Source organism: Sturnus vulgaris, chromosome 24 (assembly GCF_052056855.1).
Source record: "Sturnus vulgaris isolate bStuVul1 chromosome 24, bStuVul1.hap1, whole genome shotgun sequence".
NCBI classification, from domain to species: Eukaryota; Metazoa; Chordata; class Aves; order Passeriformes; family Sturnidae; genus Sturnus; species Sturnus vulgaris.
Genome location: NC_142266.1, coordinates 4,298,203 through 4,315,521, shown reverse-complemented (window position 1 = coordinate 4,315,521; position 17,319 = coordinate 4,298,203). Strand labels below are relative to the sequence as shown.

Below are 17,319 nucleotides of genomic sequence, written 5' to 3'. Positions count from 1 at the left end.
GTGTGCTTATCATCTCAGCAATGATCCTGAAATCAAATATTTGACAGTATCACAGGTAAAAGTTATTTCCACTGCAGTTTATTCATGGCAAAGTGTGAATCAGATAAGGGTAAACCAAAGGAATCTCTTTTAAAAGCTTAGAAATGAGTTTTTCAATGTATTTTTAAAATAAGTCTTCAAATATGACGTCGTGGCAGAAGAATAAACTCTAAAAATAAATTATAAAAAGAAACTATAACAAAAAATATTTGTGTAATTTGTATTTTATCAGTTCTAGGTCTCGTTCAAGATCCTATTCTCCATCTCACAACAGAGAAAGGAACCATCCTAGAGTCTATCAGAACCGGGATTTCAGAGGCCATAACAGAGGATACCGGAGACCGTATTATTTCCGTGGCCGAAACCGAGGGTTTTATCCCTGGGGCCAGTACAACCGAGGAGGGTATGGGAATTACAGGTCCAACTGGCAAAACTACCGCCAGGCCTACAGCCCCCGCAGGGGCAGGTCACGCTCCCGCTCGCCCAAGAGAAGATCTCCTTCCCCACGGTCCAGAAGTCATTCCAGGAATTCTGATAAATCATCTTCCGACCGCTCGAGGAGATCTTCCTCTTCCCGCTCCTCCTCCAATCATAGTCGGGTGGAGTCTTCCAAGCGTAAATCCGGGAAGGAGAAGAAATCATCCTCCAAGGATGCGCGGGCATCCCAGGCTGCGGGAGATAACCAAGGAGACGAGTCCAAGGAGCAGCAGTTTCCAGGAGCGGGGGCTCAAGACGCCAAGGCGTCCGAGGGATCAAAACCGTGGCAAGATGTGAGCAGCTATGGCACGGGCTCCACATCCAGAGGGTCGGAGCTGAGCCCCCGGGAGCGCAGCCCTGCCCTCAAGAGCCCGCTGCAGTCGGTCGTGGTGCGGCGGCGCTCGCCCCGGCCCAGCCCCGTGCAGAAGCCGAGCCCGCCCCGCTCCAGCCCGTCCCCGATGGGCTCTGCTGCCCAGAGCGGCTCCAGCTCCTTCCAGGGAGGCTCCCACCAGAGCCCCTTTGAGCACGGCTCGGCAGGAATGAGCCCCACCAGAAAGAGCCCGGTGTGCAAAAGCCCCACACCCGTCAGTTCGCTGTATGGTGCCGCTCCGAAGGAGGAGGGCACAGCTCCCGGAGGAGGAGCCTTCTCCAAGAGGCAAGTGATGAGTTTTGTGGTGCTGGGTTATTGATTGGGTTGCTTTTGAGGAGGGAGCTGCACATGTGAGAGCTCCCTGTGAGCAGGGCAAGGGGCTGGGGCAGGCTTCAGCTGGGAAGCTGTTCCAGCACACTGCCAGCTCTGGGCCTGGTCCTTTCTGAATTATGGGAAAAAACACAGCCCAGAGTTATAGGAAGTTGGAATTGGTTTTCCAACTTGGATAGTTCTAAATATTGTATATATTCCCTGCAAAAATGTTCATAGCCCATGAACACTTGAAGATTTCCCAGAGAGGTTTCTTGGCAGCTGGAAGCTCACATTTTCCAGTACATATGTGTTGTTTATAGACATTTTTAGTGTTGCCTTCTGGAATTGTTAGATATTGTAAATTAGAAGAAATTAATTAAATCCTAGTGCATATCCTGCTGCAAGCAGCCCAAGGCAGGTGCAGCTGCAGTGTTGGTGCCTGTGTGTGTGGGTAGGATGAGAAGCTAAAGCACCAAATACATCTCTAAAATGAAGACAGCCTTCCGTGCAGAAGGCATCTGCTTCCATCATTCTCTTGATTAGTCCACTGCAGATTGTGCCCAAAGGTGACACTTTGTTTCAAAAGACAAAAAAAAAGTGTGAAAGCACATTCACAAAGTGCTTTCAAGTCTTTATTGTTTTTAAAAGTAGTTTGGTCTGATTCTATATTAAGGGAAATTTAAAAAGGGAAAAACTCCTGTGACTCTTTGTTTGGGCTTTCCAAAGCACTGAGCTGGTGTCTGTGGGCTTTCCTGCTGTCCCACAGAGCCAGGGTTTTGATTTGTGAATGCTTTAAAACTGTTCAGATGCTATAAACCAGCTGAATTGTTCTCACCAGAAGTGTTTTATCTCTCCCTGCAGTGTATTCTCCTCTGTTAACCTGTTTGCTTTTATTTGTGTTTGCAGTCTGTCATGAAATATTTAGCTTACCTATGAAACTTGCATCCCAAATTTGAAGTAGCTTTTGAGGCTTTTATTTCCAGTGTGTTGTTTAAAGCAGAACAGCCCAATTTGAAAGGTTTGATGTGTTGTTCTCCTGAACCAGGTTTGTAAGTAAATAAATGGAGTGGGTAAGATGTTCCTCTTTTCCTTCCAATGCATCTGTGGGTCAGCTGGGTTTGATTTGTCCTTGAGCCTCATTCCATCAGTTCTGCATATCCATCTCCTTGTACATTTGCTGAATTTATTGAAAAGAAAAGTCTGAATTCAAGCTGAGTAATCTGCTTGACATTTTAATTATTTTAGGGCCTAGAGGCAGCTTTCAGTACATGCATAGCTTGGTGTTCTCTGAAGTTTGACTCTTTGAACTGAAGAATTGACCTTGTTGAGCTCTAATAAGAAACCTCCTTTAATGTCTGTTTATAATCAGGTATCTGGAAGAGCAGAAGACTGAGAATGGGAAAGACAAAGACCAGAAAGTAACAAATGCTGAGAAAGAAAAAAGTAAAGAAAAAGGGAATTTCTCTGAGTTGGGATCAACAGATGGAAAGGCAAAATCTGACTCATACGGATCGAAAACTGACTCAGAGAAGGGATACCGTGGCAGCCAGTCACCCAAGCGCTACAAGTTCAGGGATGACTTTGACAAGCTCAAGGTCCCAGACTTCCACAAGGAAGGTCATTATGGGAAAGATGAAACAGATGAGCAGGACAAGAAAGACAAAGCCAAGGGCCGGAAAGATTCGGAATTTGATGATGAGCCCAAATTTATGTCTAAAGTCGTTGCGACTTCAAGTAAAAGTCAAGAAGAGGATAGGTCAGGAAAATGGGAAGGTGTGGTGTTCCTGCCACCTGGAAAAGAGAAGCAAAGGAAATCTGATGAAATGGAGGAGGAAAGCTATTCTGAAAGATCCAAAAAAGAAGAGAGATCAGGATCCAAGAGAGCTGAACCTGGTCACAGGGGTTTTGTACCTGAAAAGAATTTTAGAGTGACCACTTACAAATCAAGCCAGGAAAAAAGCTCTTCCCCTCCACCAAGGAAGGCTTCTGAGGTGAAGGAGAAGGCAGGCACCAAAGTAGAGGGGCTAACTCCTGGCAAATCCTCCTTCTCCATTACTCGTGAGGCCCAGGTCAATATTCGAATGGATTCCTTCGATGAGGATCTTGCACGGTAAGGATCTGCCAGCTTTTGAGCAGTCTCAGTTGTGATGTTTTTTCCTGTTTTTCTTCCTGAGATCCCCATGTGCTTGCCAAGTGTGGGGAAGGCTAAGCAATATTGCATCACAATTTGTGGTTTTGGAAGCTAGAGATTAACTTTTTCCTAACCTTTGCTATGACTGGATGTAAGATTAGTTTAGCATGCACCAGCCTCTGGGAAGAGCCCCAGATGGAGTCAGGTACTCACTGGCTTCTGGCTGAGGGAAGCTGAGTTGTGCAGGGGAGCTACTGTGCTGCTTAAATAATTTGATTCTCTGCCATGTGTTTTACTACTCTTATTCTCCATGCAGCATTAGAATAGGGACCTGAATTATCACAGTAATCTGGAGCAGTGTGTTGTAGGGATGTTTAAAGGAACTCCTTGCTCATGCTTTTTAGTGTTCGTGGGTGCTTCCCTAAAAACAATATAAACCATCAGTGAGCTCCCAGCTCCTGCAGAATTAGACACCTTAAATTGCTCCTGTTCACCCCATTCTTGTGTTTCATGGGCTCTTCTTTTTCCAGTCCCAGTGGCATATTGGCCCAGGAGCGCAAGCTCTGCCGGGATCTCGTGCACAGCAACAAGAAGGAGCAGGAATTCCGCTCGATTTTCCATCATATCCAGTCGGCTCAGTCCCAGCGAAGCCCTTCTGAACTGTTTGCTCAGCACATAGTGACTATAGTCCATCATGTAAGAGGTGGGTCAGGAGTCCGTGTGTCCTCAGGGAAGGTTCATTCCTCCCTTGCCCAAATGCGTGGGGTTTGTGCACTCAAAATGCCAGGAGTTGTTTTCCAGCAAATATTCCAGAGATGAGAGCAGCAGCATGATCACGATCATCTTTATTAACATAAATACTCTTTTGCACAGGCAGAAGGTGTTCTTGTTTTTGCCTGAGAAATATTCAGAGGCTGGGACTTGGAATTTTGTGTTCTGATGAATTTGTGACTTGCTTGAAGAAATTATGTTCCTTTCACTGGAACACCAAACATTGACTCTGCAGTTTGTCAGCAGCATTAGAGCTCATCTCCACGGTGCTTCACAAGCTGTGGGATGGGAGGGCTTTGTCTTTTTACAAAACTGGCACTAATATTTTGGTGTTGTTTGTTCAAACCCCTGACAGAGCATCATTTTGGGTCTTCAGCAATGACACTGAATGAACGCTTTACCAAATATCTAAAGAAAGGAATGGAACAAGATGCAGCTAAAAACAAAAAGAGCCCTGAAATACACAGGTTGGTGCCATATGACACTGTCTTAACGTTGCAGAAGTATTCTAGATTTCATTTCTTAAACTCTGGAATAATGCCAGAATAATTCAAGTATATAACTATCTTCAGCCAAAAAACAAAAACAAAGGAAAAATATGGGAAGTTTTAAATACCTTTGGAAATCTGGTCTGCTTTAAAGGACATTTGATCTAAAATCTTCAGGTTCTTCTTATGAGCAAGGTTATATCGGCTTTTTTTTTTTTTTTTTTTTGCTTTAGGAGGATAGATATATCTCCCAGTACTTTTAGAAAACATGGATTCTCTCAAGAGGAATCGAAAAGTTCCAGAGATCCTGGCTTCAAGGTGAACTGTTACTCTGATTAGTTTAATTCAACAAAATGAGTGCATTGGGCATGAACTTAACAGTGATGTTTTTGTTTAAATTACTCTCTACTTAAGTTTGTGTTTTTCTTTTAAGGATGGGCATAATTCTAAAAATGAACTACAAAGGGTTAATTTTTATTAAAAATGTATCAACAACCTTTGTGAAGTGGTTAGACTATGGTAAATGACCCCAAAGTCAATTGAGGTGAGCTTGAGAAAAAAGAGAGGATTTTTGGAACAAGTGCCCATGATGAGAGAAGAGACTTTTTGTGATATTTTTCTGCTTGTAAGTATGATTAACTCCATTGTTACGTGCAATTTTGCCAACCATGTTTTCAAAGACATGCATGTCAAAAAGAGGAAAGTAAAACTAAATGCTGAGCTAAAGCAGATACACTATTAAGCAGATGATAAATTTTGTTCTAACAACTGACTGTACCATTTCTGTTGATTGCTGTTACTTTAACATTCAGCACTTGTCTTAGATCCAGAGCATTTGGGATTGAGTGTTTTAGCTTTGCTGAGTAGATGAATGTTAAGCCATTGCACTCACTGTAAACAGTCATAAAAAAGGCTTAACGTAAAGTGTTTGAGATTTTAACCTTTGTTTATTCACCTTCATACATATTTACATTGAAGAGATTTTAACCAGTCCTGCTGAAACCTTACTTGTTTCATATTTGTTTTCGATTTTTTCCAAACACACTTGTGGCTTGACATGGACGATGGTGAGATGGATTTGATGGGCCTGAACTCTGAGCATCAGCTTGGCAGAGTGTGTTATAAACGTGGTTTCCAAACAGCTCGCCAGCCTTCCGTGAAACAGACGTGCCCTCCCAAACCCAAATAGGTGTTTGCTGTGCCACATAAGGGAGCTGCTGCCGATTTTGTCACTTATCTGTCATCCATCGTGTTGGGAGCAGTTTTATTCTCAGAGTAGAAATTAAAGCTCTTTGCCTGGGGAAAGTAGAAGAGCAAAATACCAAAACAAAATGCCTGCTCTCACTCCTGCGTTATTTGACATATTTATTTAAACAAAAAAGTGGTTAGAAACTCATGTAAGTAAAAAATTTAACAGCTAGAGAATTACTAATCCTTTTGTATTTAATTGAAGACGATTAATTTGATGTATGTTGCATATCAAGTTGTACAGTTCCCAGGATGAATGTTGTGTAAATGCAGTAGCAATGGCTGAGGCTGGGTGTTGGTACCAACATGGTGTAAAGCTTCCTGCAGCCCTCCTGCTGCCCAGTTACCTGTTTGTCAAACCACAGCCACTGTCACTTTGGGCAGGCAGCAGAATCTCACCCAGATGCCACAGGGCTCAAAGGTGGTGCAGGGAAAACAACTGCTCCTTTCCCAGAGAAACTCCTAATCCCTTCTTGAAGTACCAATTTAAATACAACTCAAAGCAAGCATTACCAGGTGTCTTTTATGCTTGTTTTTAATTAGCAATGTAAATTTAGTTTTAATTTTTCATGCAGCTGGTGGGTTTTTGCTCTCTGAGACACCAGCTTGCTTTAGCAGACTTGGCAGGACTGTGGGAGACACACAGAGTGTGTCTGTGGGGCTTTGTGGCACCTGTCACACAGTGCCCTCCAGCCCAGGGGAAGGAGCTGTAGGTGGCATCTGCACTGAGTAAATCTTCCTCACAGATGTAGTAACACCTCCCTGTCCGTGGGATGTTGACCTTCTCTTAGCCCCTTGGATGCTGCCTTTCCCTGGCCTCCTCCTGCCCCTTCCATCACTAGTCTTGGGTAGCTCCAAGCAGCAAAGAGCTTTTGCTTCTCTCATAGTGTCACTTCTAGACCTGGGGATTAAAATCGCTCTGGCCCCTGCCCAGGTGAGACTGTCAGCAGGACCTCAGGTGCACCCGTGGGCCATCAGAGAGCTCTGCCACACTGTACTTGTGATCCATAATCAGCTGGATGGGATTCCCAAGTTGTTTGCATCCTTGCTGGCTGTGGTGTGCAATAAGTGTCAGCTTCCATGTCTCCCTCCCCTCTACCAGACTGTTTATTTTAATGCTGTTTAAAGAGGAGATTAAAAATTTAAAAAGCAGTGATTTTAAATGTAGGAAAATTGAATTCTGACAAAGGCAGACTTACATTAATAGTGCTTTATTTGACATCTTAAAGTGGAATATTCATTAGTGCTCAGTTAAACTCCAGTTCTCCAGAAGTCTGTGCAGTCAGTAGCAAAGTAAATGGTGCTGAGCTGGGGCACTGCAGACCTTGTGTTCATCTCTGCCCTCCCTCTCCCCTGCGTTTGTAGGCTGAAGGGAAATATAAGGACGACCCTGTTGATCTGCGCCTTGATATTGAACGCCGTAAAAAACATAAGGAAAGAGATCTTAAACGCGATAAATCCAGGGAGTCGGTGGACTCGAGAGATTCAAGTCACTCAAGGGAAAGATCAACTGAGAAAACGGAGAAAAGTCACAAAGGCTCAAAGAAAAAGTATGTAAGAAACCCAGTAGCCATTTTCTTGTGCCTCTCGTGTCTCTGCTGCTCAGGTTGGAGACGACACCGTGTACAACAGTTGTGCACACAGTTGTGCACCTGTGACATAACTCCTCGAGTGGCCTGAGCTACCCCTCTGCGTGTGGTCTCATTGTATCTCTCAGAAACACTAAATAATTGTAAAAGGTACATGGGAAAGCTCCATGTGTCAGGATGGGTGAGTCACTTTTCCTTCTTGTTACTGTTGTGTCAGAGAGAAACAGCCATGTTAAAATGATGTAGCTTTGATGCTTTTTTAATCCCTTTCTATTAGCTTAATTTTTCATTTGACTAAAACTCCGTGGACGCATGCTAAGATGAGAGCTTAGGAAGGAGCAGCAGGTTCCTTCAGAGAGACCTTGGGCCCTGTGTTAAAGCCTGAGCTCTTACTATGGCTTTTCCTCTTGGAGTAGGAAAAGGAGAGCATGGCATTGATAAGATGAGTGATAAAGAAGGGGTTTTGTATCAGATGGGTCACAGCTGAGTTCCTAATGCCGTTGTGTCCCATTCCCCTCCGTTTCCCATCACTGGAACAGGAAACACCGACGGGTGCGTGAGAGATCCAGGTCCAGTTCCTCGTCCTCGTGGTCCTCTCACTCAGTCAAAGCAGAGGAGTATCCCGAGGAGACTGAGGAGAGGGAGGAAAGCTCCACAGGCTTTGACAAGTCCCGCCTTGGGACTAAAGAATTCACTGGTCCAAATGAGAGAGGAAGAGCAAGAGGAACCTTTGTAAGTGTTCTCCACCCTTGCCCCAAGTGTGTTCTCCACCTGTGCCCTGAGGGTTGAGCCCTTGTGGAATCTCTCCAGGTCTGGGGCATAAATCAGGCTGCTGGGGGCAGCAAGCTCCAGATGGGAGGAGCAGAACAAACCCCGGAAGGTTCTGGGCATTAGTGATGCTGAGCATCCTGATGGGCACACACTGTGCTTCCATTGGGGTTTGGCCACTGCTCGTGTCTGCAGTCCATGTGCAGAGGGTCTCACCTGCTGGGGGTTGCCCTGGGAATGCCTCTACATGATCTTCATCAGCTTTACAGGAACTGTGATGTGCTGTGTGATCAGATGAACTAAAAACCCAAAACCACGAGTGCAGGGGGTGGTGCAGACACACTAAAGCTGTCCTCTTGCTTTAACAATAAGTTTTAAAGGTGTTCTGGATGGTCAGAGAAGGGATGTTGGATATCTTGGGACCCCTGGAAGCTGACTGGAGTGGGGGGATACTGCCTTTGCAGCCGTTCCATTTTTCTCCTGTGTGTTGTTATTGCAGCAGTTCAGAGCTCGAGGGAGAGGATGGGGCAGAGGAAACTTTTCAGGCAACAACAACAGCAACAGCGGCGGCAACAACGACTTCCAGAAACGCAGCAGAGAGGAGGAGTGGGACCCCGAGTACACACCCAAGAGCAAGAAATACTACTTGGTACGTACCTGGGTGCTGAGACACCCGTGTGCTCCAGGTGTGTCCGCTCTCAGGTGCTTCAGAGGTGAAAGCACCCGTTGTCACTGACACACCAGGTAAGGCTTCGGGTGGCGCCTCACGGGAAGCTGCTGGCTCGTGCCTAAAGAGAGCTTGTTCCTGCTCCCTGTAGAGTGGTTCCCATTAAGTGGATCCCCAAGGGCGGTCGCAGAGGCGCGGTGCAGGGCGGTGCCAGCCTGTCTCACCTGCTGTCCTTGGCTTCCCGTGCAGCACGACGACCGCGAGGGCGAGGGCACGGACAAGTGGGTGAACAGGGGCCGCGGCCGTGGCGCCTTCCCCCGGGGAAGAGGCCGCTTCATGTTCCGCAAGTCCAGCACCAGCCCCAAGTGGGCTCATGACAAGTTCAGTGGGGAAGAGGGAGAAATCGAAGACGACGAAAGCGGAACGGAAAACCGGGAGGAAAAGGACGCCCTGCAGACGACGGCCGAGTAGCCGCGGGGCCCGCGCCGTTCTGGGAGCCCTGGCAGGAGGGGAGGGGTCAGGCTGGTGCTGGGGTGTCAGGGTGATCCCCACGTGCTGAGCAGAGCCCTGGAGAGCAGCTCGGAAACCATCCCGACGTTATTTAACTGCATTTCCAGAGTTCAGCCTCCCCAAGCACGGACTGGGACTGATCCATCATTTACGCTCGGATCCACTCCTGGAGTTTCTCTTCCCAAAGACTTCCCTTCTGGACTGGATACGGTCAAGCACTGGGTGAGACCCCAGATTTTCCCTTCTCTGTGACCTTATGGATGGTCGGTTATTTTTTGGTAACAGGCTTTGAGGACGATGTGGTTTTAGTTTGTGCCCACCTGACCCCACGTGTCCTGACATTTTGTTTCTCTTTTATAATTTGACCCAGTGACAGTCGGGGTTCACTCGCCTGCTCAAATTTTCCTCCCCTATTGTGTATTCAGTTTTCTAAATTCTGCTTATTTTAGGCCTTTACATATGTAGTAGCATCAATTCAGAGATAATTTTGGAAACTATTTTTGGTTCTTATAAATAAGAAAACAATGAAGCATGTGAGTAAACATCTAAATGTTCACTTGTTGGGACCAAACTGCTATGACTTTTTTTTTTTTTTTAACTTTTTTTTATGTAACAGTTGAGTTTAGGGCCTTTTAAAAATGATTGTTTTCCTTTTATGTTTGAAGTTAACAAAATTAGCATGGTTTAAAAGAGAAAAAAAAAAATTACACCCTACTTCTGGCCACTCTTTGTGTTCACTATTAGGCCTGGTGTGTGCTGGACCCCAAACTGCTTGTAGCATTTGTGTCTCCTCCCTGCAGCTGGTTGTGACCCGAGTGCCCTTTCCAAGGTGACACCGTTTTCTAAGGAACTTCCGAATTCTTCTTGGGGAAAAATATAAATGGAGATGAGAATTTTTCAATATTTTTTATTAATCTTTTTATAAAACCAAAAGGCAAATTCCTCCTGAGCTGGTTGAGGACGGCCCTTAGGCTGCATTTCTTTTTACTTTCTACTTTAAAGATATTCTGGAGTAGTTTGTGGAGGGTTCCCGGCCAGGTCGTGAGCCTGGGCAGGGAGGCACAGCCGTGCCTGTGTTCTCCCTGTCCCTCTCCCCAGGATTGCTGTGCTGTTCCCCACACACCAGCTAGAGTTTGGTTTGTTTTGACTTGAACAGTTCCTGTTTAGCAAAGCCCCGAAGTTTGTTTATGCAAATAAAATACAATAAAATAAGTCGTAGGTGTAACTCTGCTTGGTTTGTGTCCTGAGTTTCCAGGGAGAGCCTGAAAGGACCAAGTGCCTGGAGCAACAAGGGAGCAGCTCCCTGTTGGGTTTTGTTCATTAGTAAATCATTCTGCCCCTGTTTTGGCAGTAATTGCCTGGGGGCAGTGGTGACACAGCCACAGGCCTTTCCCCCACCTGCTGCCAGCATTGTGTCATCCGTGCACAGGAGCAGCTCCATCCTTCCCACACCTGAGCTCCTCCCAGTGCTGGGCAGCTGCAGCGCTGTGCAGCCTTTGCAGGAGTTCAGCTTTCCTGGTTGCTGTGGGTCATGGTGTTGGCCAAGAGCTGTTGGGACAGTGCTGGGTTAATGGCTGATGCTTCCCTTCACACTCAGGCCTTGAGCCAGCCTGAGGAAATGGGTGCCCAGTGTTCCCAATTCCCTGGCCTGAGTGGCCACAGCAGGAGAGCACAGCCTCCTGGTCTGCAGTGGAAACTCTGTTCTGCCATCCTTCTCTGCCCCAGGGCTGATTCCCAGCCGCTCCCAGTTTGATATTGCTGGGTCAGATGCATTTGGCCAAAAGTAAAATCCACGCTGTCTCCTGGTCCAGGCACTGGCCAGGACCGGCCAGGATCCGTGATGTTACACTGACCCTTCAGGCTCTGTGGAGGGACGGCTGCAGCGTGGCTGCACCATCCCCTGCACCCTGTTCTGTGGGTTTTGGCCCCTCTGTGGTTTGGGTTTCACTTCCCCTCCAGCCAAGGGTGACAGAACCACTGTGAGACCTGGGTGAGTGTGAGTTGTCACCCCGGGCCTGCTGCGGTCCTGGCCTGGTGCCTCTCTCCGCCCTGTGCTGGCCCCAGCTCCCCCCGCAGCTCTGTCACGCAGGGAACCCCAATGCCAACAGCGAGCCCCCGCTGTGGCACAGGTGGCCCAGCCCTGCCCGGGGCCGGAGAAGGTGGGTGGGGGCTCCAAGAGGGGACACATGGCTCTGCGGGGCTCTGCTGTGCCAGCCTTCCCTCCTGCGCTCCAAGTGCCCGGTGCCCTCCAGTCCCACCTTGTCCCACAGCCGAACCTGGTGCTGCCGTCCCAGAGAGTCCCGTGAGTGTGGCCCTGGCGTCCAGGCAGTGCTGAGAGCCTTGGTGTCCCGCTGGGATGGCCAGGCAGCCCCGGGAAGGGCACAGGGTGGGTTCGGGGAGCAGAAGTCCCCCGGTGGGGCACAGGGATGCGGTGCGGACCAGCACCGAGGTGCGCTCTGCCTCAACTTCCTTCCCAGAGCGGAGCCGATTTCCTCCGGCATCACGTGCACGGTGTGGGGCTGGGACAGCCTGGCACGGCACAGCACTGCTCAGCCTCGGAGGCAACCCCGTCCCGGCAGGTAGGAGGGAGCAGCCGAGGGTCCCGCGCTCGGGGATCGTGCCAAGGGCAGCACCTGTGTGTGATCACACGGCTCCAGGGCTGAGCTGTGCCCTGGGGGACTCCAGGAGGGCTGGCAGGATGCTGGGCAATTCTGGGCACCATCACCCCAATGCCACCGGAGCAAAGGAGCACTGGGGCCTTGGATGAGGGTGTCCTCACCCCTGCAGCCCTTGGGGCTTCAGACATATCTTTGGGTGGGTAATTCCAGCACCATTTTTGGTGTCTGAGCGATCTCTGTGGCAAGGGCTGTGCTGGTGGCAGCAGCAGGGACCAGGCAGCGTCATGGCTGCTGGCCCACCATGGGGACATGGCGACCCACCACGGTGACAGTGTGGCCAACCGTGATGATGGGGGGGGCTGGCCATGGGGACAGGGGAGCCTGCCATGAGAGCCGGGTGCTCCATGGGCACATACCCATAGCCTGATGTCCGGTATCTCACCGTGCCAGTGGGCTTGTCCTGGTGTAACCCCAGGGTTCAGAGGTGCAGGGATGCTGCTGTGCTGTGGATGGCGGTGGGATGACATCCCGTGCAGCCCGTGCTGCAGGGCTGGTGCTCAGGGGAACTTTGCAGCTCCCTGGTCCGCCACACGCAGAGGAAGCGCCGACCACAGTGGGGCCGGTGTGGGGCTGGTGCGGGGCTGGTGCGGGGCTGGGAGAGGCTGTGATAAGGATCCTTCCCCAACACCTGATGAGCCCCTTTGCTCCCCGGCAGCTCCAACCACAACAAAGGACAAGGAGAGCAAGGACAGAGAGTCCCTCTCGGGTGAGTCCTGGAGGACAGGGATGTGCCTGGGATGGGCCCTCTGGGCCACAGCATGTCACGAGCAGGAAGCGCTTCCTGCCCCACTCTTGTCAGCGCTGATGTCAGCCCCAGCCCTGCTCCTGCCTCTCCCCAGAGCTCCCAGCACCAGCGAGGATGGAGCCGACCAAGATCCCACTCACCAAGAGGGCGGCTCCTGCTCCCCCCGTTCCTGCCAAGACCAAACCTGCCCCTGTGCTGGCCAACAAGTAAGAAACACGTGGCTGTGCTAGGGTGTCCAGGGCCACTGCGATGTCCCAGTGCCAGCACCATGCTCATGGCTGGCCCTGGCGTGGGGCTGGCAACTCTCTCCCTGGCTGTGCCACTTCACACCTCTGCTGTCCCCCAGGCTCAGTGACCTCCAGCCCAGCACTGCAGCTGACATGGAGCAGGGCAGAGCCAGTGACCCAGGTAAGATGCAGGGGCCATGCAGGGGCCTGCAGGGGTGGCTGGGCCCTGCCCAGCACCACGTGCTGATTCCTGCTCTTTCGTTGGCAGATATCAATGGCTTCAACATGGTGGCAGTTACCACAGCCAGGCTGAGCCACCCCACAGCCACACGGCCACGAATACCCGGCCAGCGGCCACCCAGCATTGTCCTGGGGAGCACGGGGGATCCCCTTGGGGGCGAACAGCCCCAGGGGCTGCCTCGTGCTGCCGTCTGTGCCCCAGTCCCCAGCATGGGGCAGGTGCCTGTTCCAGCATGGAGCACAGAAGGGCTGGATGTGTTGGAGGGGAGGTCACTGGCCCTGGAGGACCTAAAGGCTGAGGTCCGGACCCTGCACATCCTTGTGGACCTGATGCGGGTCCAGCACCTGTGAGTGGGATGGGGGTGTCAGGGAGTCCCCAGTGACTCCTGGCCATTTGCTGCTTTGTCCTGGCCCCAGCTGAGCCATCCTGGCATGTTGCAGGAGGGACCTGCAGGACCTGCGGCAGGAGCTGTGCCAGGAGCGGACTCAGCGCCAGGCACTGCAGGTGAGTCCCTGATAGGGGTTGCCGTGTCCTGGGGTCCCCTGTGCCCCACAACAATCACAGCCTCTCCCCACAGGTGGAGATCGAGCGAGTGAGGAGGGGGCTGCCCTGTTAGCACGGGGGGACTGCAGTGCCCACCCATGGCACGGGACAGGGTTCCATGTCACCCCCCGACCTCGCTGCCCCCAACCCAGTTCTGCACCCATTGGGTACAAATGCCCACTCCACACCCAGACACTGCTCATCGAAACGTAACAGTCCCTGGACCTATAGAAATGGTTTAAAATAAACTATTTCGGGTACAGAGTGCTGTGTGGGGGCTGCTCAGGGCTCTGCTGTTGGCTGCTATGCCCCTGAAAGGCTGGGCTGGTCCTGCTGGGGACAAAGGGTCCCACCATGGCACAAGGGGTCCCACCAGGGCCCGTGGCAGGTTTGGGACAGGGCCTCCTCTTCCTCCTCCCCTCCTCCTCCTCCACCCCCGCACAGTTTTCCAGGCCAGCTCCAATCCCAGCACAACCTGGCCTCCAGCCACTGGAGAAACATCTGGAAAACATCTGGATCCTGCTGGCTCTTGCAGCGGGGGGGAACTAGCCTGGGAAGGAACTATTTTTATAAAGCTGCCGGGGAGGGGGCAGCGGGGCCCGGCTCCCCGCGGCGTTGGGCTGGGAGTGGGGCAGGATGCAGCTCAGCCCGGGGGGAGCTGCCGCATCCCTGGGGAGCAGCGGCCGGCCCAGAGTCCAGCGGGAACATCCGCCTTGCTCCGGCCGGAGGGCGTTGGGTCACGGCGGGCGGTGCCGGAAAAGACCCGGCTAATTTTAGTGGGGCCGGGAAAGGAATTGGCTCGGGGAGGGGCCGAGACCTGCCCTGTGTCCGGTCCCATGTCCCCCAAAACGCCGGACCCGCCACGCTGGGCTCTAGTTCGTCTACAACAGCACCATGTTTGTGGGGCAGGAGCCCACGTACAGCCCGGCCCTGCCCCACGGGGTGAAACCCCCGCCCGATCCCGACTGAGCCGGGCAGCCAGGGCTGCCCTGTCCTTGTCCCACTCCCCGCGTGTCCCGGGGCTGCTCGGCTGGTGCCAGCCGTCGTACCAATGGCTCAAAGTGCATCGTGTCCTGCAGTGGCGGGGGGTGAGTCCAGCCTCGGAGGTGCCCGTGACACCGGGGTCTGGCTCTCCTTGGTGCAGGGACAATTCAAAGTAGCTCCGCCAGCTCAGGGGCAGCGAGCAGCCCCCTGTCCTCCTGGTCCATCCTGGCACGGTGTGGGGTGAGCTGTGGGGGAGCAGACACCGTGCCAGGGCAGCTGCCGGGCTCAGTAGTAGTGGACGCGGCCCAGGGTGCCGATGGTGCCGGATCCCAGGATGTCGGGCTGCCCGTTGCGCCAGATCTCGCGGATGATGCGCTCACGCTCCTCCAGCCGCTGCGCCCGCTCCAGCTCCTCGGCCGACGCAAACACATTCACGGCCAGCGCCCCGTCCCCGGGGCTGTGGCTCTCCAGCGGGATCTCGGTCACCGGCAGCAGCGACTCAGACGCTGCGCGGTCCACGGTGTCCTCTTCGTCCTCATCCTCGTCATCGTCCTCCTCGTCCTCGCTGAGGTCGCCTGGGCGCGCCGGGGGCCGCGGGGAGGGCCGGCAGGACAAGCGCAGCACCAGCAGGCACAGGGTGAGCACCAGCCCGAAGCAGACGCCCAGCACGAAGTAGAGCCCGAAGCTCTCGGGGTTGGCTGCGGGGGGAACGGAGGGGGTGAGGGAGGGACTGACCGCGCCTGCCGGGGGCCCGCAGTGGCCTCGCAGACGCGTCCTGGCTCACCTCGGATGTGGGCGTACGCGGCCATGCTGTTGCTGAGCAGCTCCATGTCCCTCCGGCGACCCTCCATCCTGTGCCTGGCAGTTCTCAGCGGCTCCAGGGACGACACATGCTTGGCATCTGCGGGACACGAGCTGAGCAACCCTCTACAGGGGGCTAGGATTCTCCCCCAAGTCCCCTGTTCCTTTCAAGGCAGTGCCTGGGTGCGTCCAAGGGCTCCAGCTGAGCTCCAGCTGAGCAAGGTTCGTGCCTGGGCTGGGCTGCTCCATCCAGGGCTGGAACCCCACAGATGCTGAGCTGGAGCCATCCCACTCCCACCGCCCCCCGTCCTTCCTGAGGGACCAGGACGGATACTGCTCCTCCTGGACACAGCACCAGGCAGATCTGTGGCACCAGGCCAGGCTTTCTGTGCCATGCCGGGCCATGGGAAGGGGCACGGGGCAGAGCAGGGTCCCAGCACCAGGCGGCAGTGCCGCAGCTGCCCGTGCTCGTGTGCACACACGCGTGCTCCACACACACTCTTGGGGCAGTGTCCCTGTCCCTGTCCCCCACACTGCTCTGGCCCAGCTCCAGCCTTGGCCCTTTGCCATGGGGCCCTGCAGTGCAGAGACAAGGCCAGGCACAGTGCAAAGGCCACCAGGACAGGGGTCAGGATGAGAGGCAGGACAGCGGGAAGGATGGGCAGCAGGGCAGTGGCACGGATGGGAGGCAGGACAGCAGGCAAGACAGGGCGGGAGGAAATTTGGCCCTGGTAGGGGACGAGCTCATTCCCAGAAACGGCTCCAAGGAGGGAGGAATGAGGAAAGAAATGCAGAAAATGTGACACATCAGCAAAACCATCCCGGACGGTCCAGAGCTGAGGGTCTGCGGCACGTCCCGGGGCTGGGCAGCCCCTCTAGTGGGACACCCCAAAACAAGGCCAGCAGGGTCCCTAGGCGGGGCGGGTGCCCTCCCCGTGGAGCAGCACGGCCAGGCCCTGCCCCGGCAAGGGGCGGCTGTGGGGCTGGAGGGGCACAGCAGAACCACGGGACCCCCAGGCATCCCCTGCCGGTGGCGGAGCGCTGAGGAGAGCCGGGCTGGCTGCAGGGCCTTGCGAGTCCCCAAGAGCCGAGCCCCGAGTCGCCCAATGCTGCGTCCCCAAGCCTCCTGCTCCGCATCTTCACCCGCTAGGTCCCCACAGCCCGGGCTGTGTCACCGAGCCCTGCACCCTCGGCCCCCCGTGTCCCTGCACTGCTCCCGCGTCCCCCAGCCCCGCGTCCCGCAGAGCACCTGAGCCAGGACAGGACCGAGCCTGGAGAGCCGCTGTGGCCGCTGGGGCTGGGCGGCTGCGGCCCCTCAGGGTGCCCTGGTCCGAGCCCCACGCGGTGCCCGGGGCTGGTACTCACCGGGGTGGGAAGGCGGCGGCGGCAGAGCCGCTGCACTTTGGCTGGAGCGAGGGAAGAGAGAGCAAGGTCTGTTTAGCATTAAGGCTGCAGCAACAGGAAATAGTTCGGAGGCGGCTGGCGGTCAGCGCTCCCGCCGGAGCCAATGGCAGCCCCGGCCGGTGCTGAGCGGGGCGCGGGGCCGGGGCTCGTCCCGTTCCCCCGGGACGCCACGCTCGGCCCTGCAGTGGAACCGCCCCGGAGCGGGGCCACAGCCGGCTCCGGGCCCCGTCCCAGCCTTGTCCAGCGCCCATCCGGCCAGGCCAGGCTTGGCTGTGCCCAGCCTAGGCTGGGCTGGCAGTGCCGGAGCCAAGGTCCCCCGGGCTGGG

General features: G+C 53.5%; 3 protein-coding genes across 5 annotated transcripts in view; 2 read left to right on the top strand and 1 right to left on the bottom strand.

Moving 5' to 3' along the window:
* Positions 1-10,595, top strand: part of THRAP3 (thyroid hormone receptor associated protein 3) — a 26,051-nt gene extending 15,456 nt beyond the window's left edge. For 2 of the 3 annotated variants that reach the window (XM_014881255.2, XM_014881258.2), the window contains 9 exons: positions 272-1,171; positions 2,568-3,308; positions 3,860-4,032; positions 4,456-4,567; positions 4,822-4,906; positions 7,202-7,386; positions 7,965-8,157; positions 8,693-8,842; positions 9,110-10,595. In XM_014881255.2, the coding sequence (XP_014736741.1) occupies positions 272-1,171; positions 2,568-3,308; positions 3,860-4,032; positions 4,456-4,567; positions 4,822-4,906; positions 7,202-7,386; positions 7,965-8,157; positions 8,693-8,842; positions 9,110-9,331 (2,761 nt within the window). In that variant the 3' untranslated portion in view covers positions 9,332-10,595. Of the gene's footprint in view, positions 1-271; positions 1,172-2,567; positions 3,309-3,859; positions 4,033-4,455; positions 4,568-4,821; positions 4,907-7,201; positions 7,387-7,964; positions 8,158-8,692; positions 8,843-9,011 lie in introns of all 3 variants that reach the window. The other variant, XM_088178467.1, reaches the window with a different exon arrangement.
* EVA1B (eva-1 homolog B) lies at positions 9,296-17,319 on the bottom strand. Its single transcript, XM_014881270.2, has 3 exons — positions 16,955-17,319; positions 15,573-15,689; positions 9,296-15,486 (listed from the first exon to the last, which is right to left on the bottom strand). The coding sequence occupies exons 1-3, from the start codon at positions 17,031-17,033 to the stop codon at positions 15,074-15,076; spliced, it is 609 nt and encodes a 202-aa protein (XP_014736756.1). The 5' UTR covers positions 17,034-17,319; the 3' UTR covers positions 9,296-15,073.
* Positions 11,727-13,968, top strand: LOC148221289 (uncharacterized). The gene is made up of 7 exons (XM_088178106.1): positions 11,727-11,949; positions 12,704-12,754; positions 12,888-12,999; positions 13,140-13,201; positions 13,289-13,607; positions 13,702-13,765; positions 13,839-13,968. The coding sequence occupies exons 1-7, from the start codon at positions 11,727-11,729 to the stop codon at positions 13,875-13,877; spliced, it is 870 nt and encodes a 289-aa protein (XP_088034232.1). The 3' UTR covers positions 13,878-13,968.

What these genes read in the sequence shown, in the direction of transcription:
- EVA1B (XM_014881270.2), bottom strand. Translation starts at nt 17,033, where the DNA reads ATGCTAAACAGACCTTGCTCTCTCTTCCCTCGCTCCAGCCAAAGTGCA. An exon ending in GCCGCCGCCTTCCCACCCCG is followed by an intron (nt 15,690 to 16,954) that starts GTGAGTACCAGC and finishes CGTGTCCCGCAG; the next exon opens with ATGCCAAGCATGTGTCGTCC. An exon ending in CGCGTACGCCCACATCCGAG is followed by an intron (nt 15,487 to 15,572) that starts GTGAGCCAGGAC and finishes TTCCCCCCGCAG; the next exon opens with CCAACCCCGAGAGCTTCGGG.
- LOC148221289 (XM_088178106.1), top strand. Translation starts at nt 11,727, where the DNA reads ATGGCCAGGCAGCCCCGGGAAGGGCACAGGGTGGGTTCGGGGAGCAGA. An exon ending in GGACAGAGAGTCCCTCTCGG is followed by an intron (nt 12,755 to 12,887) that starts GTGAGTCCTGGA and finishes GCCTCTCCCCAG; the next exon opens with AGCTCCCAGCACCAGCGAGG. An exon ending in GCCCCTGTGCTGGCCAACAA is followed by an intron (nt 13,000 to 13,139) that starts GTAAGAAACACG and finishes GCTGTCCCCCAG; the next exon opens with GCTCAGTGACCTCCAGCCCA.